Below are 26,192 nucleotides of genomic sequence, written 5' to 3' on the forward strand. Positions count from 1 at the left end.
TTCACCTGTTTAAAGTCTGCTTGGTTCCAGTTAGCTGTCTAAAAGCTTCCCATGGGGCTGTTCTGTAAAGATCACATTAAGTTCAAGTCAGAAAAGCTATTTTCTTCCAATATTTTGTATCATAATACAAAACCTAATAAAGTCCTACTACTAGATTAGACAATTAGATAACATTTAAAGATAAATGTTAAGATTAATTATTAAGATCAATAATAAGATTATAAATAAGATTCAAGGTAGAATTTTGGTGTCTTACAGACTGAGGGTTTGCATTCCATAAACAGCTGAGAAGACAATGGGACTATTTACATCTAGTTTGTTTCATCTGAAAAGTAGCATTAAAGACCAAAGCCAGTTCACATAAACAGCAGCAAACTTCCCCTTAATTTTAACAGCAAGTTGATCTGGCCAAAGTTGCTTAGAAAATGAATGTTTTCTCCAGTCTCCTCACATATTAAACCAGAAGATAAGGTGTTTTTAATTTATGTACATGTGTGTCTTTTTGTTTACTGTTTATTGTATTATCATTCCAATTAGGATAATAGAGATGAATAATTTTTCCTGTATTCTGCTGCTATGTATTGCCTTCAACTTCCCGTAATTTCCCAGTGTACTTATCTTCATAATTATCAGAAATGAGCTTGTATTATTAACAGTGTCACACTATTTTTTAATAAATACAGGAAATAGATTCCCTGTGGACTAGGTAGCACTTCATTTGTAAGAGCACAACAAACAGCTGGGACAATGTTTTATCTATGAACTGTCAATGAAGTGTTTAATTCCATTAAAATGTAAGTCACTTAGGTTAAGATCATAACTTCACTAACTTAACAAATGTTAAGAAGCTAGAATTTGAAAGCGGTCATATTTTCCCTTAATGAATGACTTTTCACCAGGGAAATCACAAAAAGCAAGAAATGTTCTGGTCAGTTCCTTGATAATCTCCTCTGGTTACATGCACCTAAAATACTGTGTAAAAAGAAGAGCCATTCCTTGTGGAATGGAAAGGCATAGGTAGTCATTTGAACTTAGTTATCTGTGATAACAACTTGAACAAACACTCCCAGTCACTATACTGAAGTTACTAAACTTTTGAGTCAACAGATAAGGGGCTTCTATGAATGGAAATCTGAACTAATTATTAAGAAAATCCTCCCAATGACTTTGAATAGACTTTAAAAAGATTACCCAAGGTTAGAAGCAGTTGATTCATTGCAGTCTCCCCATAATCCAAGTCTGTTCTTTTTATATAAGGAAGTCAATACTGACAGTGGTTTAAAACTCAAGTCCGACATAAAGTTTAATGCAGGTGCTGGTAGTAACTAGGATAATGAAAGGATAATTAAACAGGAACCAATGTAAAGGAAAGCAGTTCACTGTCAGCACTGGAAGTCTATTTAACAAATACTCTTCATTATTTAGATCTAATTTAGTATTTAGTTTGGATATAAATGCATCTATAGTTAAAATTTTTATTTGCAGTTTAAATAATGTATTTTCACTTAATCTTTTTACTTCTACTTAGCCGAACTCAAATGTTCGTCTGACTTCATCCTTCACATGCATAAAGGTAATTTAACCTATTTTAACAATTAGCAGTTAATTTACCTATTGTTCAACATTAGAAAATATCTAGAATAGCCAAAACAATTACTCTGACTTATAAATTAGTCAAATCCAAAGCAGTTTTATGTCTGCAATACAATGACAACCTGTAGATTAAGCTCAAAACTGACATCTATTTTGAAAACAGATTTCCCCCTGAAGACAATGAAGTGCAGAACTGTTGAAACACTCTAGAGTCAGTGCAAATCTCAGGAGATGCTTATGAAGAATCTAAGTTTAAAAGGAATTTTTTCCCCTAAAACATTAGCGTATACTCAGTAAGAAAGTTTGAAAATAAATTTCTTAAGTATAATACTTCTAAAGATCAGATTTATACCTGTATCTAGCTATGAGTTTATTTTAGTTAGCAAGTGTTTAAATCAGTTATGGTATTGCACATAAAAATTATGAATAAAAAAGTAAAATAAGTATAAGTGATAAAATTGGGACATTGAAGTGGTAATTCAGGAAAGAGAAATTATTTTCACATATTTAAATATTTTATGATTTTTTCAATTATGTGTGATTACTGTCTTTGAATTTAGAATATTCTATTAAGAAGCGCATACTTGTTAAAAATCAATGGTTAAATCTCTGCTTGTTAAAGATCATCTTAATTGTTCAAGGACACAAAACTTCCAGATTAAACATGGCCTACATAACATTCAGTTATAAGCAAAAAGTAAGCTCAAGTACATCATTACTTAATGTTTTCAACAGCATAGTAGGGTTTTTTAATAGGATCAGAGCAGTCTAGCAGAAAGACAGCTTTGTCCTCATTTCCTAATTTTGAATGCTTGACTTGGTGACTTTTATCATACATTGAACAGATTTGTGCACTTGTACAAAACTTAATGAAAAATTAAAATCACAGTTAAATTAGACTTTTGAGAACATATTCCAGCATTTCCAAGGGATTGTAAAGTTGTAAGGAATAAAAGGGGAAGAAAAACCCCACCGGTTTGGGAATTATGTACCTTTTTATGTATGGGAATTATGTAAATTTTTAGCAAAAATGAAATGAAATAGCAAAAATATTAAATTTGAAAGCTTAGAAAGTGATATTTTGGGAGAGAAATACTTGATTTTTTTGAGGTTTTTATTTTCAGCACTGTGAAGTCAAGACTACTCAAATTTGAAATATTTTTGAAGTTTTTTCCTTCTAATGTGTCTGTTTTAAACTTTCACAGAGACAGTGTGGTTTTAAAGAACAGTCATATCTATTCAACCAATTAGTCCAGCATTAATACACATGCTCTAAGATGTCCAAAGTTTGCTATTTTTCAGTATTTTGGAGCCCATCTGAGATTAAATGCTCTGATGAGTGCTGACTGAAGTAGAAGAATGACAACTAGACCTTTTCACTTTTCCAGTCTTTCTGTATTTATACAGCAAGGTTGTACATTTTTGTAAGAAGGATTCAAAGTAATGCTGACAACTATTTGCAGAAAAATTTTTTTTTTTTTGCTCCTAGTATACAATGACCAGACTAGAAATCAGGTACTTTAACAACCCTGATCACTTCAATTAATTCTGATTGCAAAAGAAATAATAAGCGCTTTTGCATTCTAGTATAGTTACTTTGCATCATAGTTGGGAATCTGTATAAATGATCAATATGCCTGTGTTAAAAATGAAATGCTAAAGTTCTTAAGTACAGCAAAAAATAGAGTCTGTTTCACATGTCTGTTTTCATGCTGATGGAAAATTCTCTGCTAGCTGTTAAGAATACTACTCTTCTTTCATGTACATATAATACGAAATAACTAAAAAAGCTCTGTATTCTGTGCGTGTCAGATAATGAAAGCTAGGCAGATGAAGAATGTGTTTCACCATGATTCTCAGGAGGCATGGAAACAGTATTTTGTTGTCTTCTTATTAACAGATTCTAGTACAGACAGTGTCATTAAAATCTTGACATTTGTTGTTCTTGGTAGGAAAAGTTCTAACAATAATTTCAGTTTTCCCTGTCCTGAGCACAGGGGAATACTACAAATGCCATATAGAAGGTTAAATAACTCTGCTTGTAAATATAAAGATATTACTGGGTCCATGGTTACTTGGAAAAAAGTGTGCATTTTTACTAGACTCTCAAATATATTCTTGTGCAGTCTATATGCACGTATTCCATTTCTACAGATATATTTGGAGATTTACTCTTTAACGCCTCTCTCTGCTCACAATATTTTAATAAGAATACCTTATTATTCCAATAATATAGCATAAAAGAGATATATTAGATGTGGTGAAATTATTTTGGTAAATATAGAGAGGTTCTACTGTGACTATGCAGTCTGTAGAGACACCATAATTCTGTACCCCTTCCGGCAGCATGGTTATTACGTTAAAAAACATATCTTCACATGTATGTTTGCTTGCTTCTTAACATACAGGCACTGAATAGCAAATAATATTTTATATGTTATCAGCAAAACATTTTTTGAGCTCAATTAATAGGAATTTTTATATGTGTACAAAAATAGATCTTCAAATTAACATATTAAAATAGGTATTCTTGGGTCTTGTTGGTGTTCTTAAGTAGAACTGTGTGATAGATCCACAATTCAATCTACTAAATTGCAAATACAAATTTTTCATATCTTCTATTGTGGAAGTGGCACAACAGCATGCAACAAATTGTTAAATATGGGGGAGGGTGTTTCCCTTTGAAATTATAACATCTTGAGTAAAACATCTTGACTCTTTTATTGTGCAGAAAGTTCCAATTTCTTTTAAAAAACTGTAGCTGTCTGGGAGTTCAGGGTAAGCTATTTTCCAAAGAATATCAGCTATAACTTTTACAAGGTGGGTTTTTTTTTTTATGGTAGTATATACTTACTGTCCCCTAGATGTATGAACCAGCAGTGTGATTAATGTAGAGGTAGCTGGGCATATACAATTTAGAGCTAGCATAGCATATTTGAATTCTTCTTCACACACAACATGATCTGCAGAAAAAAAAGAAGATATAAATTGTTTTACAAAAATACTTTCCATTGAACGGAATTAGCACTTCCTTTCCTTGTCTAGAAAAATGGTGAAGACAGGGACAGTCAAAACTTGCCTCCAGATCTTCATCTTCCACTTGAACTTGGAGACCAGCTGTGTATGATTTGCCTCATCTATGCTATCTCTCAGATTGCATGAGTAGAGTTAATTTTGCATCCAGTTCATACTTTCTGTCCTGCAGCTACACGTGGAGAGGATGCAATGGCTCTGTGAATCCCACTTCCACTATCTTGCTGCACTAGTTGTATGAGTAAGCCATGTAGCATCGTCTAGTCTGTATCTTTTGCACCTTCTGCAGTTTTGCATAAACTGGTATAGAGACATCAAGCATTGTACAGAGATATAATTTTGTGTTCAGGAAATAGCATACTGCAATGCAGGAGTGCTGATCAATTAGATAGGCTGTACTGGGTTGCAGACCGGTTATTTGGCAGTGGCTCTGGGATTTTGCACTGCACTTCAGTGTGTGATGTAGCCTTGACTAATATCTCCCCCAGGAACTGCTAACAGCTGCTGCCTCCTTGCAATCTGGGCAAGGTGGGTGGTTGTTTTTTCTTTTCCAGTGTTTTACAACTTTGCATTCTTTTTACCCCAGTCCTTGTCTGGCTTTTGTATCACAAAATTGTGCTTTGTTTTTGAGTCCTTACAATAAAGTGTGTCTGCACATTAGTACTTGCTGTGATGGAACAGTACTATAGACATACCTATTTTTTTCTGTCTTTTAATGGAATTTAGGAGAGGGGAAGCGAGAAGAGAAAGCAAGAGAGGCATGATATCTAGTCCTCTATATTAGCTTTTACTTAAAACCGCCAAATCTTCTGCACATGCTTCCAGTATTGTATGAATTATTATTCAACTTGGATGGCTAGTGCTTGAAATTCAGATCACAGTTAAATGCTCTCCAGTGCTGGTGACAACTTTAAAAGGAACTAGAAATTACTCTCTAATGTCATTCACGTATACCTGACAGTATTAAAATAGATATAAGAAGGGATAAGTACAAAACTTACAACTTAATTAAACTTCTTGTCAGTGTAGAAACTTAAAGTCATAAAGGTTTTCTAAGGTCATGAAAGCATTTATTGCATGCTAAGTAAATTTTTTTTCTTCTGAATTTAGTGTTTGATTCAGTCTACATTACTTTCAATGGGAACAGAATTTGCTTCTGATGAGAAAGAATACTACAAGTAGTACAGCTGATGATCGAAACATAAGCCATATGAAAATTGCTGAGTAAAAGTAAGCAAATAATCTCCTCACCTAGATCTGAGCTGTATACATACCTCTGCTTCTAGTTGCACTAGAAATCCTTAGAACCACCTTACCTCTCTAACTAAACTACTTTCTAGACAGAATTTATAGTATAGCTATAAGTATGCCACTTACTGAAAGCAAAAGTGAGGGGATACTTGATATGCCTTCTCTATTCCTTTTTTTGAAATTTCTAGAGGCTTTTCAGTAACAGAATCATTGACTACTGAAAGGAGAAATTCATTCTCTCATTTTCTGAAGATCAAGGCCTATTTAAATGTCATAGGGAAGGAATGAATTTAGTTATATAAAGACACTGTCAAATATAGAACAAAATGAGATTTTCCATCCCCTAAATATATTTCAGTTATAGCAATTAAATATTTCCTGCAGAAAATATTTCAGACAGAAATGTGTTCTTTTAGTTGACCATGTGCCATTAATAAATCTGTTTGAATTTTAAACTAGAGATTTTGAGAGAGTAAGGCATAGTCTACTGCTTGGATGGAATATCTGCATTCCATTACCATTAGTCAGATGGCAAAGATTTATGAAAGTGAATATTGACTTCCTGATATTGAAGGAATGAGAATTCTCCCTTGTTTTGAATTTGTATAACGTTTTGCCAAATAACCTCCCCTTACTTTTTGTTTAGAATGTTGTCATATTATAGCTAATACTTTCGAAAATAGGAGCAAAAAATATACAGGAAAATTATTTCATCATCTGTTATTTCACATCTTGTACTTGAACCAAATTGTACATGCTGACCTAAATATATATAAATAAAAATGAATAAATCACGGATGGCACAATGCAAATGAAAAGTATATCTCAGATTTAAATCCTCTATATGTTCTATACTCTCTAATGTATATGGTGGACTTTTTGGATGGATTTTATGTAAAATATCATGTTAACAGAGAATATAGCACACAGCAAACAGAGATTGCTGTCCTACAATAGTCATCTTAATCTCCTATGTGTAAGAGATTCACATCGTGTTGCCAAGTGTTTTTACATCAGGAGCCATGGAGCTGGGACTCATAGGACTATTTCCACTCCTATTGTAGCCTTTGACCTTGTATGAGCTATTTATGCCCTTCATGACTTTTTATGCATCTGTAAAATGAGTATATGAAAATAATACCCTACCTACTTCAGAACTGTTTTGAAGCTTTTGGATTCTCAGAGGTACTTGGAAAACACCAGGTGAAAGATTCTTCAGTGATCTAGTTACCATGATTAGAAATATTGTAGCCATTTGAAACATGAGGAGAGGTACTATGGGTTTCTCCTCTTGGCTGGAGTTAAGTTCTGGTATTCGACACAGATCAGGTCAAAAATAACTTGCTCATTTCTCCAATTATTTGACAGATTATAGCTTGCCTATAATGTTACTGTGTTTTATATTTACGTTCAGGACTTATTGTGGAGCTGTGGTGAGGGTCATACAGAACTTTATCTGATGCTTTCTCTTCTAAAGTGAGTAGGGAGGAAGCTGGGTGACAGCTCTCCCACTCCTCAGGTCTGGGACATCAGTCAGGTCCTGTGACAGCAGGTACCACAGTCAGCCAATTACTCATTCAGTGTGGCAGTGAGGCAGCAGAGGAAATTGCAGTTTATCTTGAATATTAAATATGTCAAATCAGTTTACCAAACAGAAGTATTTTGATTGCATTTATACTAAAGAAATATTCCATTTAGAATTCCCAGAAGCTGTAGTTTCTGTTGAAAATATATTTTGACAAAAAATTTGTTGCTAAGTCTGTCTCAAATAGATGGAGTAACGCAGTGCAGTGAGTTATGACTTCTGTAACGTTCTTGAAGATAAAACATACTCAAAACACTGATTTATGCCTGCAGCATAAGCCATGTGGTAAGAATGTCCTAGATCTGACACGATTATTCTGAGAAACCTTACTTTTGTCAATTTGATAAGTTAACATGATCGCTACCAGACCAGATAGAGAAAAATGCCCATCCATTATCTCTAGACTATTTTTATCTGTAATTGGATAGATTAATCATCAGATCCATTCAATATCCATTTTGGTGAATCTGGACTATGTTCTTCTGGAATAAACTACTGAAGATTTAATGTAAGACTTCACCAATCTATGCTAATTCATTGGTACATTTTGAATAAATAAAGAATGTCAAAATGTATCCCCCGTTCCTGGAACTGTGATTACACATAATTTCCGAATATTCAAGGTAAAGGCGATTTATTTGTTTTCTAGCAAATATATAAAAGTTATAAGTTCAACTCAGAAAATGTGCAATTTACTCCAGTCTCTGAATTGCATAAATATATTGCTCTGCTGTGGACTATCTTCACTTTATTTCATGCTTGTCCTGAAATGCAAGGCCAGATGCATGCATTAAGGGTACATGGCCTTCTGTAGCCCAATGTGTTTGAAGGAAAAGCAGGGAAATTAAGAAAACGATATGTAACTGCCAGTGAAGGGAAATGCAATATTAGTGACAGAAAAACTGGGCATGTCAAGGCATTTGTATATTGGAAATTACTAAGGAGTAATCAAAGCATTTCAACTTAAGACATAAGATGGCTAACCAAGGTGATACAGTGTTTCCTTGCCCATCTGATAACTGTCATGTTAGAGTGACTGTATATTATAGAGTGTTCACACCTTGAACTTGCAAAGGAGTTTGGTGGGACAAACACTTGTGCCCTGTGCTTTTCAGATTGCACTGAAGAATCATATTCAAGCACACAGAAATATTTCCACTGTATTAATATAAGTGTAAGATACCATTTTAAACAAAGTAGTTAAACTCCACTATAAAAAATAACAGAGAAAATGCAGGATGCAAGGGTGTGTGTCTGGCATCAGGTGAAAAGACAGGAAACGTGCCTTTCTGACAGGCCATGTGAACCCTGTGCAAAGTGTCTCCGTTCTCTTGCTGTGATGACAAGAATAAGTTCTCTTACTCTCATTAAAGAGAAGAAGAATGTAAAAGTCTTGTCTACCAGATGGGAATAAATTATAACAATTACTTGTCCTACATACTGTTTCTGAAGCCTAAGGCAGAAAATCTCCAGGATGCTATTCTACAGGCAAATGCAGTCAGGGTCTAAATTTCAGGACTGTCTCATGCAATCTAGGACAACCGGTCAACCTAATATAAGCTGCTGAGAAACTGGGCTTCTAGGGTTTTATATATTTTCAAGGTAGTTAAAAGTTAAACTTTTGTTAGGAGGACTTTCCAGAACTCTTTGGTTGTATTTTTTCTAAATTCAGCAACTTTGTTTTTGACAGTTATAGTCTCTAAACCTGTGTGTAAAAAAAAAAAAAAAAAAAAAAGAAGAAATCTTATTACTGAATATTTCAGGTTCAGAAAAATGCACAATATTGTTTTGGGAAACCTCCAGAAGAAAGCAGTCATTTTTTAAAGGAATATCAAATTTAAAAGAAGCTTTTGCATTAAGGCAGTAATAAAGCAGTCCTGAATCATAACACGAAAAGCACTTAGAAAAATGTTCCATATGGTTATGACAAATTTTATTCGTAAGCACTCTGGACAGGGCTATAGTCTGCAGCCCCCACTGGGTACGTATTTCAGAATGAAGAAGAGTTGGATGAGATTAATAACCAAAGTAGAGTCCTCTTAGGAAAATGTATGCAAACAAATGTTGTTCTCATGACTCTATCAGTGGCCTAACCATTTCCAGTAGGTAAGCAGCCAGTGGTGATGTTTATACCATGTTCGTAACCTTGCCGAATTTAAAACTGCATTAAAAATTTCCTGTGCTTTATATGAGTAAGATTAAATCAATCTTGAAGGAAGGCTTGTAATTCTCTACTTTTACTGTTGTGCAGAGAGAGTGTGTGGAAATGGATGCAGTGATCCCTATGATCCATGTAAAATTCTTTTGGGATGTAAGGTGCTATATCAATATTTAGACTTACAATACAGTACTACTATAATTAATATTAGACGGGGCTAACGAGGCACAGAATATATAAGGTCTCCTCAAGCCCTTGAACTACAGAACATAAATGAAGGCAGTAAGATACTAGATTGGTTAAGCTCAGTTGAAGGAAATATTACAAAAAGAGGTTTTTCGTGTTTTGTTGTTGTTTGCTTTTGTAAAAAAAATATGGTCCGAATTCTCAGAGACTTAGAACAGATATGAAAAATTACCTCTGTTTTGCAAGTCTAGTTACATATAAGCTCCTACAGAGACAAGCCATTAAGAATAATGAAACTCTCTTAAAAATACAATTAGGAACAACAAATTAACACAGTTACCAATAAAGAAAAGTGGCCATGGCTAGGGAGAAGAGATTATGTTTATGCTGTGTGGTTTTAAGGGGGAGATGAAAAAGCACCATCATTCTTGTCACAGCATGAGTCTTATTCCTGCTGTGCCATCTCATAGTTTGAGATTACACTTTTATAACTTCAGAACTGCTATTGATGCTTTTTTTCTTCTTTCCAACCTAGTGGTAAATTCAGTAGCTTTTAAAATTACAGCTTTAACTGTTGCTCTGGAATTGTTCTGCACTGGAATTTACTTTTTCATCACATTCTGGGATGATGGAGGAGAATAATATTTTTCCATAGAGTTTTTTGAATTTTGCATGAATCAGCAATCTTTCCTTCTTTAGAATATCCTTCAAGAAAATTGAATTTTCAAAATTACAGTTGAAAAGGAAAGCTTTGCTTCTACTTCATAGAGATATTTTTCAAAAGATAGGCAAAATGAGTTCATTATAAAAGTATTTGCGTGTTTTTGCATATGAGCATATATGCGTCTGTATGTACATGTGTCTGTGTGTGCAATTATATATAGACAGAGAGAGAAAGAGAAACCTACGTACATAGTGCAGAGAAACAGTTTGGCAGATTAAAGCTGGTAATCTCTTCTTATAAGAGAGGATTTGTTTGGATTTCTTAATGTTATTTTGCATTTTATGTCATAGTTTCTAAGACAGACATTTTACTGGATATAGAATTAAATTATATGTCTCTTTCCAAAATATTTGAAAGTAATTAAAATAATGTTTTTCATACCACTTAAAAAAAACCAGTCCAATGGGAAGATTTTTTTTTCCAATTATTTGTTGAATAAAATCTGGCCTTTTCTGAGCAGATCTTCTCATACTCCTTAGTAACAGTATATTTTAGTAGACAGAAATTATTTAAAGATATGGATATAGCAAGCTGGAAACCTACCTGGATCTATAATTAAGGAGTAACAATGTGTTATATATCAAATAATTCTACTCTGTATATTATGTAACATAAAAGAGCAATAATCCTTAAAAGTGCTTATAAATAAGATGTAAAACATGACATCTTACTATTGACAGGATGTATATAGCCCATGTTATTTTACAATACTGCACTCTTAATCTGCTTCTAACCAGTAAATATGCCTAGGGAACCTCACTTTGCTTGTGTGTTTATGAAACAAACTGCCAAATACTAACAAGTGTTTCAAATGGCTGAAATCTTACACTTACCTGCAAACTTGATGTGGAATTTGTTCTCAGGTTTCAATATCTGGACGTACAAAGGACAATTTGGAGCAAAGTCTTTAACTGCCCATGCTCTTAAAATGGTTTGATGATCCTAGAATAAAGAGTATGAGGTGATGTCAATGAAATACAAATAACCATGTTACATTAGAAAAAGAACCTCTTCTCAGACTGACTCCATTGAAGAAAACTCATTTTAAGACTATATAACACTAGCTGGTGTGGATGTTTACGTACATAAGTAATATTACGTATTATGTATATTACATACATTTAAATACATAAATATATATACACATACAGAGACAATTCAGTAATTCTGCAGACACAGACAAGGCTGAGGTACTCTCAGTGTTCATCAACAAGGTCTCTCAGGCCTCTGCTTTGAGGCAGGCTTCAAGCAGGAGGAAAATCACCAGCAGTGGATGATTTTAGACAGGGATTGCTCCAGAGAACTCAACCCATATGAGCCCACAGGATCAGATGGGCGCAGAGAGAGCAGGCGAATGTCCTTGTACGGTTGCTTTCTTATCTTTGAAAGGTTGTGGAGACTGGGGGAGGTCTCCAACAACGGCAGAAAAAGTAATAGTTTCACCCATCTTCAAACAAAAGGATGATCTGGGGAGCTATACCTCTGGGCACATGAATGCTGTGTCTCAGACAGAATTCTCATTTCCATGTTAAGACATTACAGTCTGGATGAGTGGAAAACTATATAGGTAAAATGCTGGTTAGATGACTGGAATCTTAGGGTAGTGGTAAATGGCACGTACTCTACCCAGAGACCTGGGGCAAGTGGAGTGTCACAGGGATCGGCACTGGAACCTGTTCTGTTAAACACCTTTATGCATGACCTGGAGGAGGTGAAAGACTGCACACTCAGCAGGTTTGCAGATGATACCAAACTGGAGGGAACAGTCAAATCACTTGAGGGCAGAACTGCCATTCAGATGGACCAAGATAAGATGGAGGAATGGGCTGACAAGAACCTCACGAAATTCAGCAAGGGCACAAGCAGAGTCCTGTTGCTGGGACTGAGTAACCAGCTGCATTGGCACAGGCTAGGGGCTGACTGGCTGGGCAGCAGCTCTGCTGGAAAAGACCTGGGGGTCCTGGCAGAGAGTGAGCTGAGCATGGGCTGGCAGTGTGCCCTGGCAGCAGAGGAGGCTGACAGCATCCTGGGCTGTTTTAACAGGAGCACAGCGAGTAGATGGAGGGCAGTGATTATCCCCCTCTACTCAGCACAACTTAGACTGAATCTAGACACTGCATCCAGTTTGCAGGCCCTCAACACAGCAAAGACATGTATAAGCTGGACTGAGTTCAGCAGAGGGCCACCAAGATGGTCAGGGGCAGAAGCAGAGGCCCTGTGAGGAGAAGCTGAGGGAATGGAGCTTGTTCAGCCTGCAGAAAAGATGGCTTCAGGGGTACCGAACAGTGAGCTCCAGTACCTATGGGATGGTTACTGAGCAGATGGAGCCAGGCTCTGCAATGTGATGCGTGCTTGGAAGACAAGAGACAATGGGTGTAAATTGAAAAGAGACATTCAGACTGGATATAAGGAGAAACCTTTTCCCCATGAAGACAGTCAGGCAGTGGACCAGGTTGTGCAGAAAGGCTATGCTGTCTCCACCCTTGGACACTTTCCACACCAACTAGATAAAGCCCTGAGCAACGTGGTCTGTGTTCATAACTGACCCCTCTCAGACTAGAGACCTCCTGAGCTTCCTTCCAACCTCCATTATCCTACGATCCTAGTATAACATATTCCATTTGTTGGAATGCAGAATAGAGGGTTTGTTTCCAGAAATCGTCTACTAGTAAGGTATTTTGTCCCCTTCCTATCTTTCTGCAAGTGTTGAGGATCGTATAATTTGGAAGAGGTGGCATTTGGATGTGGAAAAATTGTGTGAAAACTTAGATGGTAGTGATGAGTCATGTCTAATTAATCAAGAATGATGTATTAGGTATGTCCTTCCAGAGAGACTCACAATTTAAATAACATTAAATGAGGACATCAGGAATTAAGAGTTTAAAATTGTGGATAATTCTAAAAACTATCAGCTCATTTAAAAACAGATCTACATTTTTATGCAACTAAAACGTTTCCATAACTGACGTCAGAATTTAGCCAGCTACTGACCAAAGGATTCCAACAGATTTCCCAGCCTGTAAGTTTTTGTACTTGTTACCACATGTTAAGAGTGAATTAACCACAGGATGAATACTGCTATCCTATAAAAGTAAAGTATGTGATAATACATTCATATACTGAATTTCATGAAATATGGCTAATTTCAGTGTATCAGCCATCAGTTTTTATTTATTTCAGAACTAAAAAGGAATATTTGAGAGCTGCATGTAGGAAGCAATACTTGGGTTGAAATGCCTTGCCTAGTCATGAAATTGGTGGTATTAAAAGATAAAATATAAAGAATGATTCATTATGTTTGCAACATCAGCAATAAGAAAAGCTTTCAGACTCATGAACACAAGGGAAAATCTCTGCCTGGAACAGAGCGTAACTGACATTTTCAAACCATAATATTTTAATGTCAATTGAGATGTTAGTGAGTACTTTTTCTACTAGAAATACTCGAATGGAGTCATAAGAGGAAGACCTTTTGAGGATGGTAAAATACATTATTTCACATTTTTCTTATTAACAGTTTCATAGCTGTAGGATTGCTGTGCCCATTCAGGAGATTTCAGAACTTGGATGTACCCTGCTATAAGCTTTCCTTGGATGCAGTCACTTTTTCTTCACTTTTTCTATAGCATATGGCGTTAGTGTTTTTTTTGTATTTAGGGTTTTTTGCTGTTTTGTCTTAAGGGAATGAAATGCCAACACACCTTAGAAGTAGCAAATGGCTGGGTAATGCGATAGATGGCGATCATACAGATATACTACAGGAGGAGTAAGAGGTTTGGGAGTGGATTGGGACAGATTTGAAAAACCTGTGCTGCTGAAGACGCCACCTAATCTTTTTATGTAAAAGGTGTCAGGGAAACACATTCAGAGTCACTGGCAGTGATGGTGTGGCTTCATTGCACAGGGTTTGACACTACCAGTTTCCTCCCTTCCCTTCCATAGCAATCATTCACAGACCACATTGGCTTGCAAAAGTGGTGAGAAAAGGCTGTTTCCTGTATGCCACATGCATAGAAATATAACTTATATTCAATGAAATTTAGGTGAATTATTTTTTTCATTCTTGAGTATCACAAACATGAGCTAAGATTAAATTTACTGTGATAAATCAAAACTGTACCAATAAATACAATTTTGGTTGTACATTTCAGACTAAGTTTACTTTTCCTCTTTTCTTCTCAATGTTAGATATTTTCTTTTTTTTTTTTTTTTAATTATTTTGTCTAAAAAGCCTGGTTTTGTCAGAAGGTGCAAGAACTGTTAAAAATAAGAATGAAGGATGCTTATTAAAATGATTCAAATGACACCATTTTATTAAAAAAACCAGACAAACCTAGATGCATAGAAGTGAGTGTTGTAGAGCTAGAAGTATGAATCTCAACATAAAATATTTTTAGATAATCATATAGGAAAGGGAAAGACTCCTTAAAATTAAAATCTCTTGATGATTATTTAGCACATTTGCATTTTTCACACTGCAAAATGCGTTGCTTTCCATTTGCTAACTCTTTTTTGAAGAAGTAGTCTACAAATATGTAATATATATAAAATGGATACTTAAATGCCCTATATAGCTTCATAAGATCAACTCAGTGTGTATATACTGTTAATATAATAACCTTGCATGTTTCATTTTCTCTCTTTTCACTTGGTATATACACGTGTTTGTGTACAAAAGCTGTTATTTGGGTTTCCATGGGTTTTTCTGCTCAGTTACTCTCCCAAATTCCACTCTGGAGAAGCACTCCAGGGGAGAGAAATGCAAATACAAGTAGGCACTTTAAGTGATTTCTTAGATTCAGTCTCTTCATATAGTATTGGTGGCTCTCTGTTTTACATATGTAGCAATTTCTATACTATACTGCATGACTTTAAAAAATGTTCACATTTTTCCCAAGTAAAAAGGAGGTATATATGTACATACTATAAACAGAGATAACCGAAACAAAATTATGCTTCTATTCACATTATAAAATATATGCTTCTTTGGGAGATGAGGGAAAAAATATATTCTCTTCTGTGTGCTTTCCACACAATGAATTGCAGTCAGTCATCAAAAATTACCACTGATACCAATGGTGATTAATATAGAGGTGATATTTAAGTTCACATATCAAAAGCTGTAAGTTTTAAAGTGGGTGTAACAGGAGTTTAAATCATCAGAACTCAAAGCAAGACCTTGATTTAATATATGTTTTAAAATAGTTGTTAATTTTTTTCTTGCCACACACGACTTGATAAATTAGTTATATCTTCCTATGCAATGCATCCATCTTGTGATGCTATCAAGGCAGTGTAACTTAGATTACCAGTATAGTAGTGTCACACAATTTGATTAATGGAAGGGGGAAAAAAAAGGTGCAAGCTTGAACTCAACCTTCTCTGAATTTTCAGAAAGCATTAGAACAAAGCTGTCAGCAGGAGAAGTCGTCTTTCATATATTTATATAGCCTATTAATGAGTTATCTATAGGATAATTCAAAAGAGACTTCTCTTCCCATCCTTCCTTGGGTTAAAACAGCAGATGCACTGTTTTCAGGCACCTCAGTTTTGTGGAGCGATTTGATGTAGGCAGCCCATTGAAGTCACTGGCTAACGTCGTGGTGTAGCACAGACTACTTTTCTATAGCCACCAATCAAAAAAAAAAATTGTCATTCAGGCTTAAGTACAGTTTGAACTCTCTGTAAGAGTTGCATCTTCCAGAAGTGAAACAGATGTCTGTCCTGCTTGCTATAGCAGATAAGCGGCTTACATCTTGGTCTGAGATGTCAAAATAGCATTTGATAGAATAAAATTTGGCAGAGCTTTGTCTTGCCAGAGAAGAGAAAGTTTCTGGTAGGAGACTTTGGAAAGCTGACAAATTCTTGATCTGGCTCTTGAAGTTCCTACTCCTCCAAGTGAAAAAGGAAGCAACTGACAATTTTTATGAAGTAACTGCATGTCACCTGTTATTGTACTTTTCTCCTGAGCTATAGTTGAGATCCATGGATCAGAAGCAACACAGACTTTGGCACTAAAACTTACTAACTAACAAAATAGCAAGCAATGAACAGCTAGCGGTATCCATGGCAAATGAGCAGATCCTCTACTGAGGACTGTAGCTGGGGAGATAAAAACCCTCATGGACTTTGAAAAATCACATGAGTAACAACAGCCGTTCTGGCTGGGAATCTCTTCAACCCATCTGTTAACTTTTGACAGCTGTCAGACATAGGAGAGGACCCAAGGCACTCCTAACAGTTTGTCAGCTTCTCAAGCATAGCAGGGTGAAAAATCAGTTGTAGTTATAAAGATTGATACTGGGTTGACAACTGAACTTCCTTCAGCCCAGTGACAAACTGTAACCTTATGTACTACATTACTGAAGTTCTTAATAGTGACTAGAGCTGGAACAGTGTAGGAAGTTAAATCCGTTTCATTTCAAAGCTCTAGGGGGCAGTAGAATAAAACAAAATTTAAAAAAAACAAAACAGTTGTCCTGTTTTCTATCTGCAGTATAAATAATTGCATTCCCTGTGAAAAGGAAATCTGAACAACAACAAAAATGGAGAGAGAGGTGACAACTTGTTTAAAAACTTCAGATGACAGTGACCCTCAGAGTATCCCTGCTACAGTTGAGACACTGCACCGTTATGACTAGCCAGCCAGTTACCCAACAGGGCATTCTGTCCCAGAGGAAGGTAACAGGATTGTGCCTTTGGTAGGATTTGCCTGTTTGTATGCTCCAGATACAATGATAAACGAGATTTGATAATAGTCTGTACTGGAAGCTGAAATGTGCCAGGTACCATTTTGGTATTTCCTGGGGCACACTGTCCCTGAGGGCAGAAAGGCTGCCTGGAGAGAGTTGTAGCTGGCCATGACTCTGAAACTAAAACTACATAGTGCTGGCCAGAATGGATGGAAGCTCCATGAGCTCCATGTAGACTCCACTGTCTGCCCTGTAGGAGAGTTCAGCAGAGCTGAAAATTGTCCTTTCTTTGTGTAAATTCTGAAGAGGTTATGAGCAGAGATGAACAGCTTACCTCTAAGTGAATCCTGTGTTGGTGCAGCTGTCCTTAAAGTTCCATAAACCTACGAAGTACAACGTAAATGACATGCTCTACTTGTATGGGAATTCTCATTTCTAACCATTTCACAACTGTCAAGTATATTTTGTGAAATGAGATGTTGTAGCTGATTTAGTCTGAACTTCATGCCTAATTTAGGCAAGGCAGTTTGGCTTTTTGATATTTTTCAGTCTCACAGAAGTTACCGGTATTTTCCCAGGTATTTGCAAGAACTGTTGCTTGTTCTTATCCTTAAATACCCTAGCACCTCTGTCACTTCCAAACAGCATGCTTGCCTTACTTGACAACTCCAGGATTACTTGCTGCCAATTCAGTGGCTTTCGCTAGTGTGTTTTCAGGAGTCTACTGCTAATTAATCGAATTCAAAGCCCTTAGTTCAGTAAGTTTCAATACCATAGTAGGAGTACAGATGTATTTCTCAGGGAGTTCAGTGGCTTTCTGCAAGTGATGGGTCCAGCACAGGGTCTTTAGCTTTGAATAAAATATTTTTTACAGCATGCTGATAGTCTACAAAAATTAAGTTATTTTTGATAAAATTTGCTTCTTGGGGCTCATTTGCCTAGCAAGGAAATAATCCTTTCTTTTTGCTAGCTGCAGCTTATGTTGGTTTTTTTGTTCTTCCTTCTCTGATAAGCCATATGTGTAGGTATGGAAACAACTAAGTTTTGATGGCAGATGAAGTAATTGCAGCAAGTGATAAAGAATATATTAAGAAATACTACATATATAATGCAAAGCCCTCGTTTCCCGTGTTTTACTGTATCTATTTTTAACATTTAGAAAAATAATTGCTATTTCTTATAATGCAGCAGCAAAACAGTATTTTTTAATTGAGATAGTTTAAAACATAATTACCGAATTATGAACACTAGTTTGATCTTGTCAGGCAATTTGTAAGCATTTAACTTTGTGAATATTCAGACTTATTCTGATCTTCCTTTGGAGTTCAAGATCGAATTGAATAGAGGCAAGTGTGCAATAATTTAGCATGCAGCTCATGGTGAAAAATTTAAAGTTGTATTCATAAATCCTTCTTCACTGGACTTTTTTCCTGGATATTTGTGATCAGTAGATAATTTCATTACTTTGAAGAGTTCTAGTTCGTATTAAAATAGTTTTATTCTTTTATCACAGATATGCTGAGTAGAGGCTTGTATTAGCAGTCTTCCTTTGTGGACAGTAACTTACCTGACTGCAAATAACTAGTAGCATGGGCAAAACCATAGTAACTTATTTAAAGTTATCAGCCAGCTTATTTGGCTGATATGAAAAATGGTCAAATACTCTCAGATATATTGGTTATTTGGTATTAGTCACTAATTTATAAAGTTGAATTCAATCTTTACTTTGTTAGCAGTAAACTTTCAATACTTCAATAGTTCTGAATGGAAATACCAGTCAGTTGATATATATCTCTTTTCTAATTGAATAAATATAACTCCTTGAATTGGATATCTAAAGCAAACACTGATATTAGTCCAGGTAATTTGAATAAAACTTTTTTGACAGAGTACTACCCTTTGGAGTGATTAATGACCAAGTGTCAATATATCTATAAAGTACCATGATAGTGCTTGTATGGTATTCTGCCATTGTTCCATAAAAAAAGGAGAAAATTCATAAAAATTTACTTTATTCAGCATGAAAATTGTTTTTTGAAAGTACTGTATTCTTACAGTACTTTTTAAAAATTTTTTAAAGTCCTGTAAGAATGTATAAATTCTTACATTTTTTTGAAAAAAGTTCAATGTATAACTAAAATGTGCTGTAAAATCCAAACTTCTTTGGTCGGTAGGTCATGTAACTTATTTTCTAAAAAAGCAGAAGTAGATATGTTATGTGAAATGAGCCATTCGATCATGTTTCATAAATTTGTGAAATCCTGGCCTTATAGAATCCAATAGAAACCTTTTCATTATCTTAACTGAGACAGAAAGTTCATCCTACATGCAAAATCTCTGTGTAAATCAGCTGATTTTAATCTTCTGTTCACAAAAGTCTCAGTCCCTGAGAGGGAATAAGGGCAGTAACAGTATAAGCAGAATGCACATTCATTCTTAGTTATTTTTCAAAACTTACAGCTGCTGTCCGGTCCACCTCACAGCGGCTACTCAGAATGAAACAAGCTTCAGCATCATCCATTCTAGAAGAGGGGAGACAAGCCTGTTACATACCAACAAAATACTTATGTGGACTTGTTTCACAGTTCATAGTCTTGTATGCTTATAGAAACAGAATACAGAGAACGTTTAGTCTATCTGTTCTCATGCATTATCCGAACATCAGCAGCAGTCACCTTGTGCACTAACTCACGGCGTACCAGTACTTCTTGACTAGGTTCTGGGAACCTTTCTTTCCCTGGTGTCAGTAGAAGCTGTGCCAAACTAATAAAAGTGGAGTGGCCTCAAACACACTTAATTTGCAAAATAAATATTTATCTGCCATGAGCATAAAAGGTGAATAAATAGCACCAGTCTGCATAGTGTGTAAGGGTATGACATATACAAGTTATTATTGCTAAGAATGAATGAGAGGAGGCAGATAACATAATATAGACTTGTCTTGCCTAGTGATAGCAGAAGGATGGGTAGATGTACTAGAATAATGTGTTTGGGATAAGTAACAAACGTTTCTGTGTAGGTATGCATTAAATGAATTAACTATTTTCAGTTCATGGTCTCTTTGAGAACTTCTAATGCCCAATTGTTCTTTAGTGGGTACAACTGGTCATGTAATAAAAACAGTGGTGGTGGAAGTGTGGAGAAAAACTGTCTGACTGAAGGTTTCATCAAAGTTTGCTTCTCCTCTCTTGCCTCAGATCTTGATATCCTTCTCCAGTGAATCCTACTTCACTTACTGGTACATGGAAGTAAAGAAATAGGGACTTGGTCGACCTTGGGAAGACAGGACTTTCTGGGCAAAGAGAAACAGGATGATCAGAATGGGTTTCCTGGGAAGGAGAAAAGTGAGACAGAAGCTGGGGGAAATGAACAGGCAATTCACTGCTCATTACAGCAACTGCATTCTGGAGTCTGGAATGGGACCTGAGATTCCTAAATCTTTGGTTTCTCTGCTGCTAGAAAATGGAATTGGTAGTTGTTAGTAATAGGATAGACCCTTGGGACCCTAGGCTTAGACTGAGTGCCCATTCTTGTAGGTACTGTACAAACACAGAACAAAAAGACAGTCCTTGCCATATAAGCTCTAAGTGACATGACAAAGGACAACAAAAATATATGCAAACATGGGAAACAGGAAGAAATGGTGTGACAATACCTGAATATAAAAATTATCATGGTAGAAGGTGGTCTCACTAGATATCAGAACAGAGAACTGACTGAAGAGAGGATGCAATGGAGAATACTGGGATTACTTTACAGATGTTTCTGAGAAATTCATCCTAGATTGAAGGGACAGCATGGGTGAAAACACAAGGGGACTTGTATGTTAATCTGTTGTATGCGTGAAAGAGAATAGCATTATAGACTTATCAGAAGGTTACCTCTCAGTAAGAACTGGGAGTTGCAGGCTAAGTGAGAACAAGAGATGACTGCTTGATGCAATAAAGAAGGGTAAGCCAGGGAAAGCCTGCAATGAGGCAAAGTGATGTACTACATAAATAATATTTCCAGAGTGTTCTGAAACAAGGGTTCGGGGAGTTGAGATGATAAACGTCAAGAACGTAAACATAGTGTTAAGTGGCGCAAAAATGAGAGCTTGTGTGAGAAAACACTTGCAAGATGCAGGCTTAGTCTACACAGGATGCTCTACAATATGATTCCAAGCTTATGATCCACAGTAGGATACTGGTTTTATTTCAGTAGCAAAAATTAAGACCTATTTACAACTGTCTGCAACTAAACTAAAGTTGATGAATAGATATCCATAATGAGATGCCAGATAGCTTGGCCAACTTTTTAGTTTTTGACTATAGAAATAATGATTAAATTTGTGTGTTTTGTGTGAGATCATTCAGAGAAAGTATAAAGAAAAGAGAAGGATAAAGTCAGGTCATTGTAGATTCCCCATAGGCACCTAGCAGTAGGAAAACAGGGGAAGCCTCAAAAGATTCAAGTACCTGAAATGGAAAAATCATTGTAACAAAGGCAAATCAATATATCCAAAATAGTAATGTCAAATGCAGCTGATGTGGAGAAGTGAGGACAGGAGGCCACTGCTGAGTGCTGATTAGGAAGAAAACGTGGGAGCTGTATGAGTAGTTTCAGCTAAGCATGGAAGCAGAATTGGGAAGATAAGGTCTCTAACAAAGTCGTAGGAAAGAAAATTCAGTGAAATTAGATTATTTTAATGAGAGCTGATGAGGTAACTGGGACTGACAGTATATATAGATGGTTTTGTAAGGAAATGAAACCTCATGTGAACATATTCACCTTTTTCCCCAATGTTTTTTTGTAACTTCTTGAATCACTTTAGCCAGACGACAAGGAAAATAACCTGAGATTAACATCTATGAATGTCATGAATTTAGACAACAGAAACACTAATAGCATCTGTGTTAAAAACATTTACTAGAACCCAGAGTATCCTCATGAGAGAAGTGTTATTAAGGTCCTAACAACTGAAAAACCTTTGTCATTTACACCATTTTTATGTGCCAGAAAACTGAATCTGAGACAAAAAAACCCCAACAGTTCCACTGCTTGAGGATGGCAGAAATTAAAGGGACTTTATATGTTGAAGAGAAATTTGTGAAAGGAAAATGTATAAGGTAAAGAAAAAGAGTGGACATGAAGAGGATTAAGATTTGTGATGGTTTACCAAAGAAAGTGGAAGGAGAGAGAAAAAATATTTGAGGTCATCACAGAACATGGAAGAAAGCTGTAGAGGAAAGAAATCAAGCATGGGAGTGTTATTCACTTTCTAGTGCTAGTCTGCATGGAGAATGAGAGCTGTTTTAATCAGTTACTGTGTTGTTTCAAATGCTGAAGTAGCTATCAAGTTTCCAGTCATGCTGATGAACAATACAAGTATTAGTGTGATACCTCATGACAGAATTCGTTCTGGTTTTTTGTTAAAGCTGGGCACATAAACACTGTTCAGAGAACAAGAAAAATTTGCAAAGTGAAGCTCTCAAAGGTAGGAAGCAAGAACGAATATAATTTTTGCAGAGTCAAATTGTGTACTAGGGTTTATAAAGAAAAATACAGTCTTTAGTTATCTGTTTACTACTTATGCAGTAAGCCAACTTTTGGTATTCCTTTACTTTTTGGTGCGACCTTTATCATGTTATTTTGACATTGCATTTCACATACAATACATGTATAAATTTTGATAATGAGACACTTCTTGATTTTTTTTGTTGTTGTTGTTGGTAACCATTACTTTATTTATTAGAAGAAGTTTACCATGTGCCTTGTTATCTTCTCAGTACATTATGTTCTCATTAAAAAGAAATACAGCAAACATCTTAGGTACTGGGTTATATTTCATATTAAATTTTCTGTTAAATTCCCACTATGCTTCTTCCCTCAGGAGAGGTTGAAAATTATTCTATGACAAGTACATTCAATTAAATGTTCTGCAGGAAAAAGCACAGTTCCATAGCTGACTACCTCCAGGTTATTATAAGTGAAATTCAAGATTATCTTTAGGGAACAGCTTAATTTTTCTTCTAATGTGTAGAACAAATGCCAGCTAAATCCCCATATGAATTCCTCCTTGAAATCAACAAGAAAGCAAAAAAAGGAACCTCTCTCTAAAAGAAAATTCCTAATCCTGAAAAAAGCTTTATTGTATTTTCAAGTTTTAAACAGATATAGAAGTAGTTGTTTTTTAAGTGGCAGAAATCTGAGAAGATAACACTGCTCGCTAGACTTTTCACAGATTAGATTCTTGAAATAACTCCCCTGGGGTCGTTAAGACCGCTGAATGACACAAATACTCAGACAGGTAGTGGCTTAATTTTAGATATCTACATTAGTTGCTGAATAAGTTCTTACAAAGAGCAATGCAGATAAGTTAAATCAGCTATTTGCTAAAAATCACCTTTCTCTTTCTTTGGAGAGTTTAAAGAGACGATCCTCCTATGTGAATTCCACTGTGAATTCCTTCACACCTTCAAGTGATTGAGCAATGGGGGGGGGGGCGGGATGCTGAGGAACTGTGTTTGACTGATGTGTTTTGATTAAAGTCATTCACTATTAACTGGCAGAGATGATTTTTTAGAAGTGGTGGAAGTATGTGGTAAGAGGAAGACCTTGAAAGAAGAGTATACAGAGGTATAGTAGAGTAGTTGCTTATGCTACCAGGCTGAACTTAGGAAGAAAACAAAACTGTGCAACGGGTTCAAAGGGTGATAATTATTTTTGGTTACTTTTTTCCCTTTCAGTTGGTCACCAGAACTACCATCACATTTACCATCTTTGCTCAAGGAACAGAAATTCTAGCATTACTGGCAGTTTTGGAATTTTCTGTGCTGCTTTTTCAGAAGAAATCACAGGCACTCTGTTTCAATACCTTTAAAAACTGAGACAGAAAAGACAGTGAAGAAAAATTTGGTCAATGAAAGAGCTTACAAATATTTGTTCCTTGAAAAATTTCAGATATTAATAAAAACAAATTATATCAAAGAGCTTTGCTTTCTAAATACAGGTTTTCCTTCTAGCACAGCTTTTGTTGTTTGTCAAACTTATTTATCAAACAGTATGAGTGAAACAAAAGTAAAAAACAATATTGGTCAATATTTGCCTACTTAGCTCTCAACAGGTCTTGATCTTTTAGTGCTGAGCCTTGCAGATAGATAACTCTTTGGGACCACATTGGGATTTGTAACACCCTTCGGACCTGAGCATCCACCTCAGCAGGACACAAAATAACGACATAATAGTCCTGTCAAAAACATAAGGGGGAATAGTCATGTTATTTTTTTATGTTACCATTTATTGTTGCTAGAGAATGAGTCAACAGAGACTCAGGTTGTCAAAAATGTCTCTGATATAATTCTCAAATTTAGTTGACAAAAGTTATTTGAATACATGTGCTTAAAATATTGAATTCTTTTAATAAAAATGCTGGACAGTTGTCAACTGCTCACAAAAGACTCCAGGGTGGCAACTAAAGTCCATTTAGAAATATTTTTGTTTCCACATGAGCAGAAATTTTTTTAGAGTCAATTTACATTTCTGTCATTCTAGCTGGAAAATGTAGGAAGTTTTCAACAATTGAAATAGAATTGTCTTCCCCCAAATTTTTTCCTCTACATTAATGGGCAGATCCAAATTCTGTTTCCTGTGCCACAGACAGTCCTTGTTAGGAAAAGTAAGGTTGCTCTGAAGTACACATGTGTGTACATATGAAAAGGAGAGATAAATGGAATGTGAGAGGAGAGACTGAGAGCTTAGGACAGGCTTGTCATAGAAGTCTTCCTTACACACACAGACTTTTGCAGAAAGCTTAGCGTGTTGGATCCAGTGCATCATCTGTATCCTTCAGCTTCCCATTTCAACTGTGAAGGGAATGTATATAAGCTCTTTTAGGCTACATAAGTAGTATTAGGACTTTTCTTCGTCTCCAGTGTATCACAGAGCCTGACTCATTCTTCAGGCTAGTTAACTAAATTTGGGATTTCAATTTGTGTTTGCATCTATAAAGAACTGGATTTCTTTCTGCATTTGCTTATGCCTCTTACTAGCTAATTATTTTGGGGAATATTTTGGATTTTGGATTTGTCAAATTGCTGCTCAGCAATTTGAAGATTGTGTTTTTGTGCTTTTTTGCACTAGTTGATGAAGCATGGTACCACAGGTAACTTAGTAAAAGACATAGAGAAGATTTAGTAAAAGAAATGGTCTGTAGCAAAGCTAATGATAATGAATCCAAATTGCTATCTCACATAAATAAGCTTTTATGTGATCAAAACAAGTCATATGGCATGTTTGCATTAGCTAGGGAATATGTGTACACTAAGAAAATCTCTTGTGTGTAATCTTTCAAGGTTTGTCCTTTAAAGTATGTCTATTTATTTCTTAATTTCAACAATTCCAAAAGGATCTAATCTTCCTAACACTGGCAAAAAACAAAGCAAAATGCGCCAACCAAAAGATGCTTTGACTTGTGAGGAGTTTTGGATCCAGTCCCAAAACAACAGGAAAAAATAATCTGAGTAGTTTTCATTTATTGTCTATTTTGGGGCAGAATATAAGGAATTTGCATGGAAATATCTGTTTCTAAAAGGACTGGCATAATTCAGCAAGACAGTAATTCTATCTAGTTAGTCTATTTACCTCAATTTAAAATTAATGTCTCCATACTGTATCTCAGCTTCTTATTGCAATTATAGATTCTCAATTCAGTCAGCTATTCCCAAATTCAGTTTTACAAATTAAAGACCATTTCAGAAGGCTGTCTGCAAAAAATCAGTGTTTTGAGTTTATTTTCTTTTTTTTCACTGTAAGTACCTGCAATCTGGGGTGAGCATAGAATTCATTTAAGAAATCCATAAGTAAGTCAATCTTCAGAGAGCTAACACACAGCACAACATGTTTTTCCGTCTGAGCTCTGTGTCGACTGTAGTTACCACCAGACTTTTGTCTCTCCATCCACAAATATGCCAGCTGTTCAAACTGCAAGAG

At 35.6% G+C, this 26,192-nt stretch overlaps 1 protein-coding gene across 3 annotated transcripts in view; it reads right to left on the bottom strand.

The window, feature by feature from the left end:
• Nucleotides 1-26,192, bottom strand: part of KCNT2 (potassium sodium-activated channel subfamily T member 2) — a 153,854-nt gene that overhangs the window by 44,632 nt on the left and 83,030 nt on the right. For all 3 annotated transcript variants that reach the window (XM_050900901.1, XM_050900900.1, XM_050900899.1), the window contains exons 10-14: nucleotides 26,019-26,183; nucleotides 24,314-24,450; nucleotides 19,681-19,744; nucleotides 11,364-11,472; nucleotides 4,448-4,556 (exon numbers count right to left, since the gene is read on the bottom strand). In XM_050900901.1, the coding sequence (XP_050756858.1) occupies nucleotides 4,448-4,556; nucleotides 11,364-11,472; nucleotides 19,681-19,744; nucleotides 24,314-24,450; nucleotides 26,019-26,183 (584 nt within the window). The remainder of the gene's footprint in view (nucleotides 1-4,447; nucleotides 4,557-11,363; nucleotides 11,473-19,680; nucleotides 19,745-24,313; nucleotides 24,451-26,018; nucleotides 26,184-26,192) is intronic.

Source organism: Gymnogyps californianus, chromosome 8, assembly GCF_018139145.2.
Source record: "Gymnogyps californianus isolate 813 chromosome 8, ASM1813914v2, whole genome shotgun sequence".
Taxonomy (NCBI): Eukaryota; Metazoa; Chordata; class Aves; order Accipitriformes; family Cathartidae; genus Gymnogyps; species Gymnogyps californianus.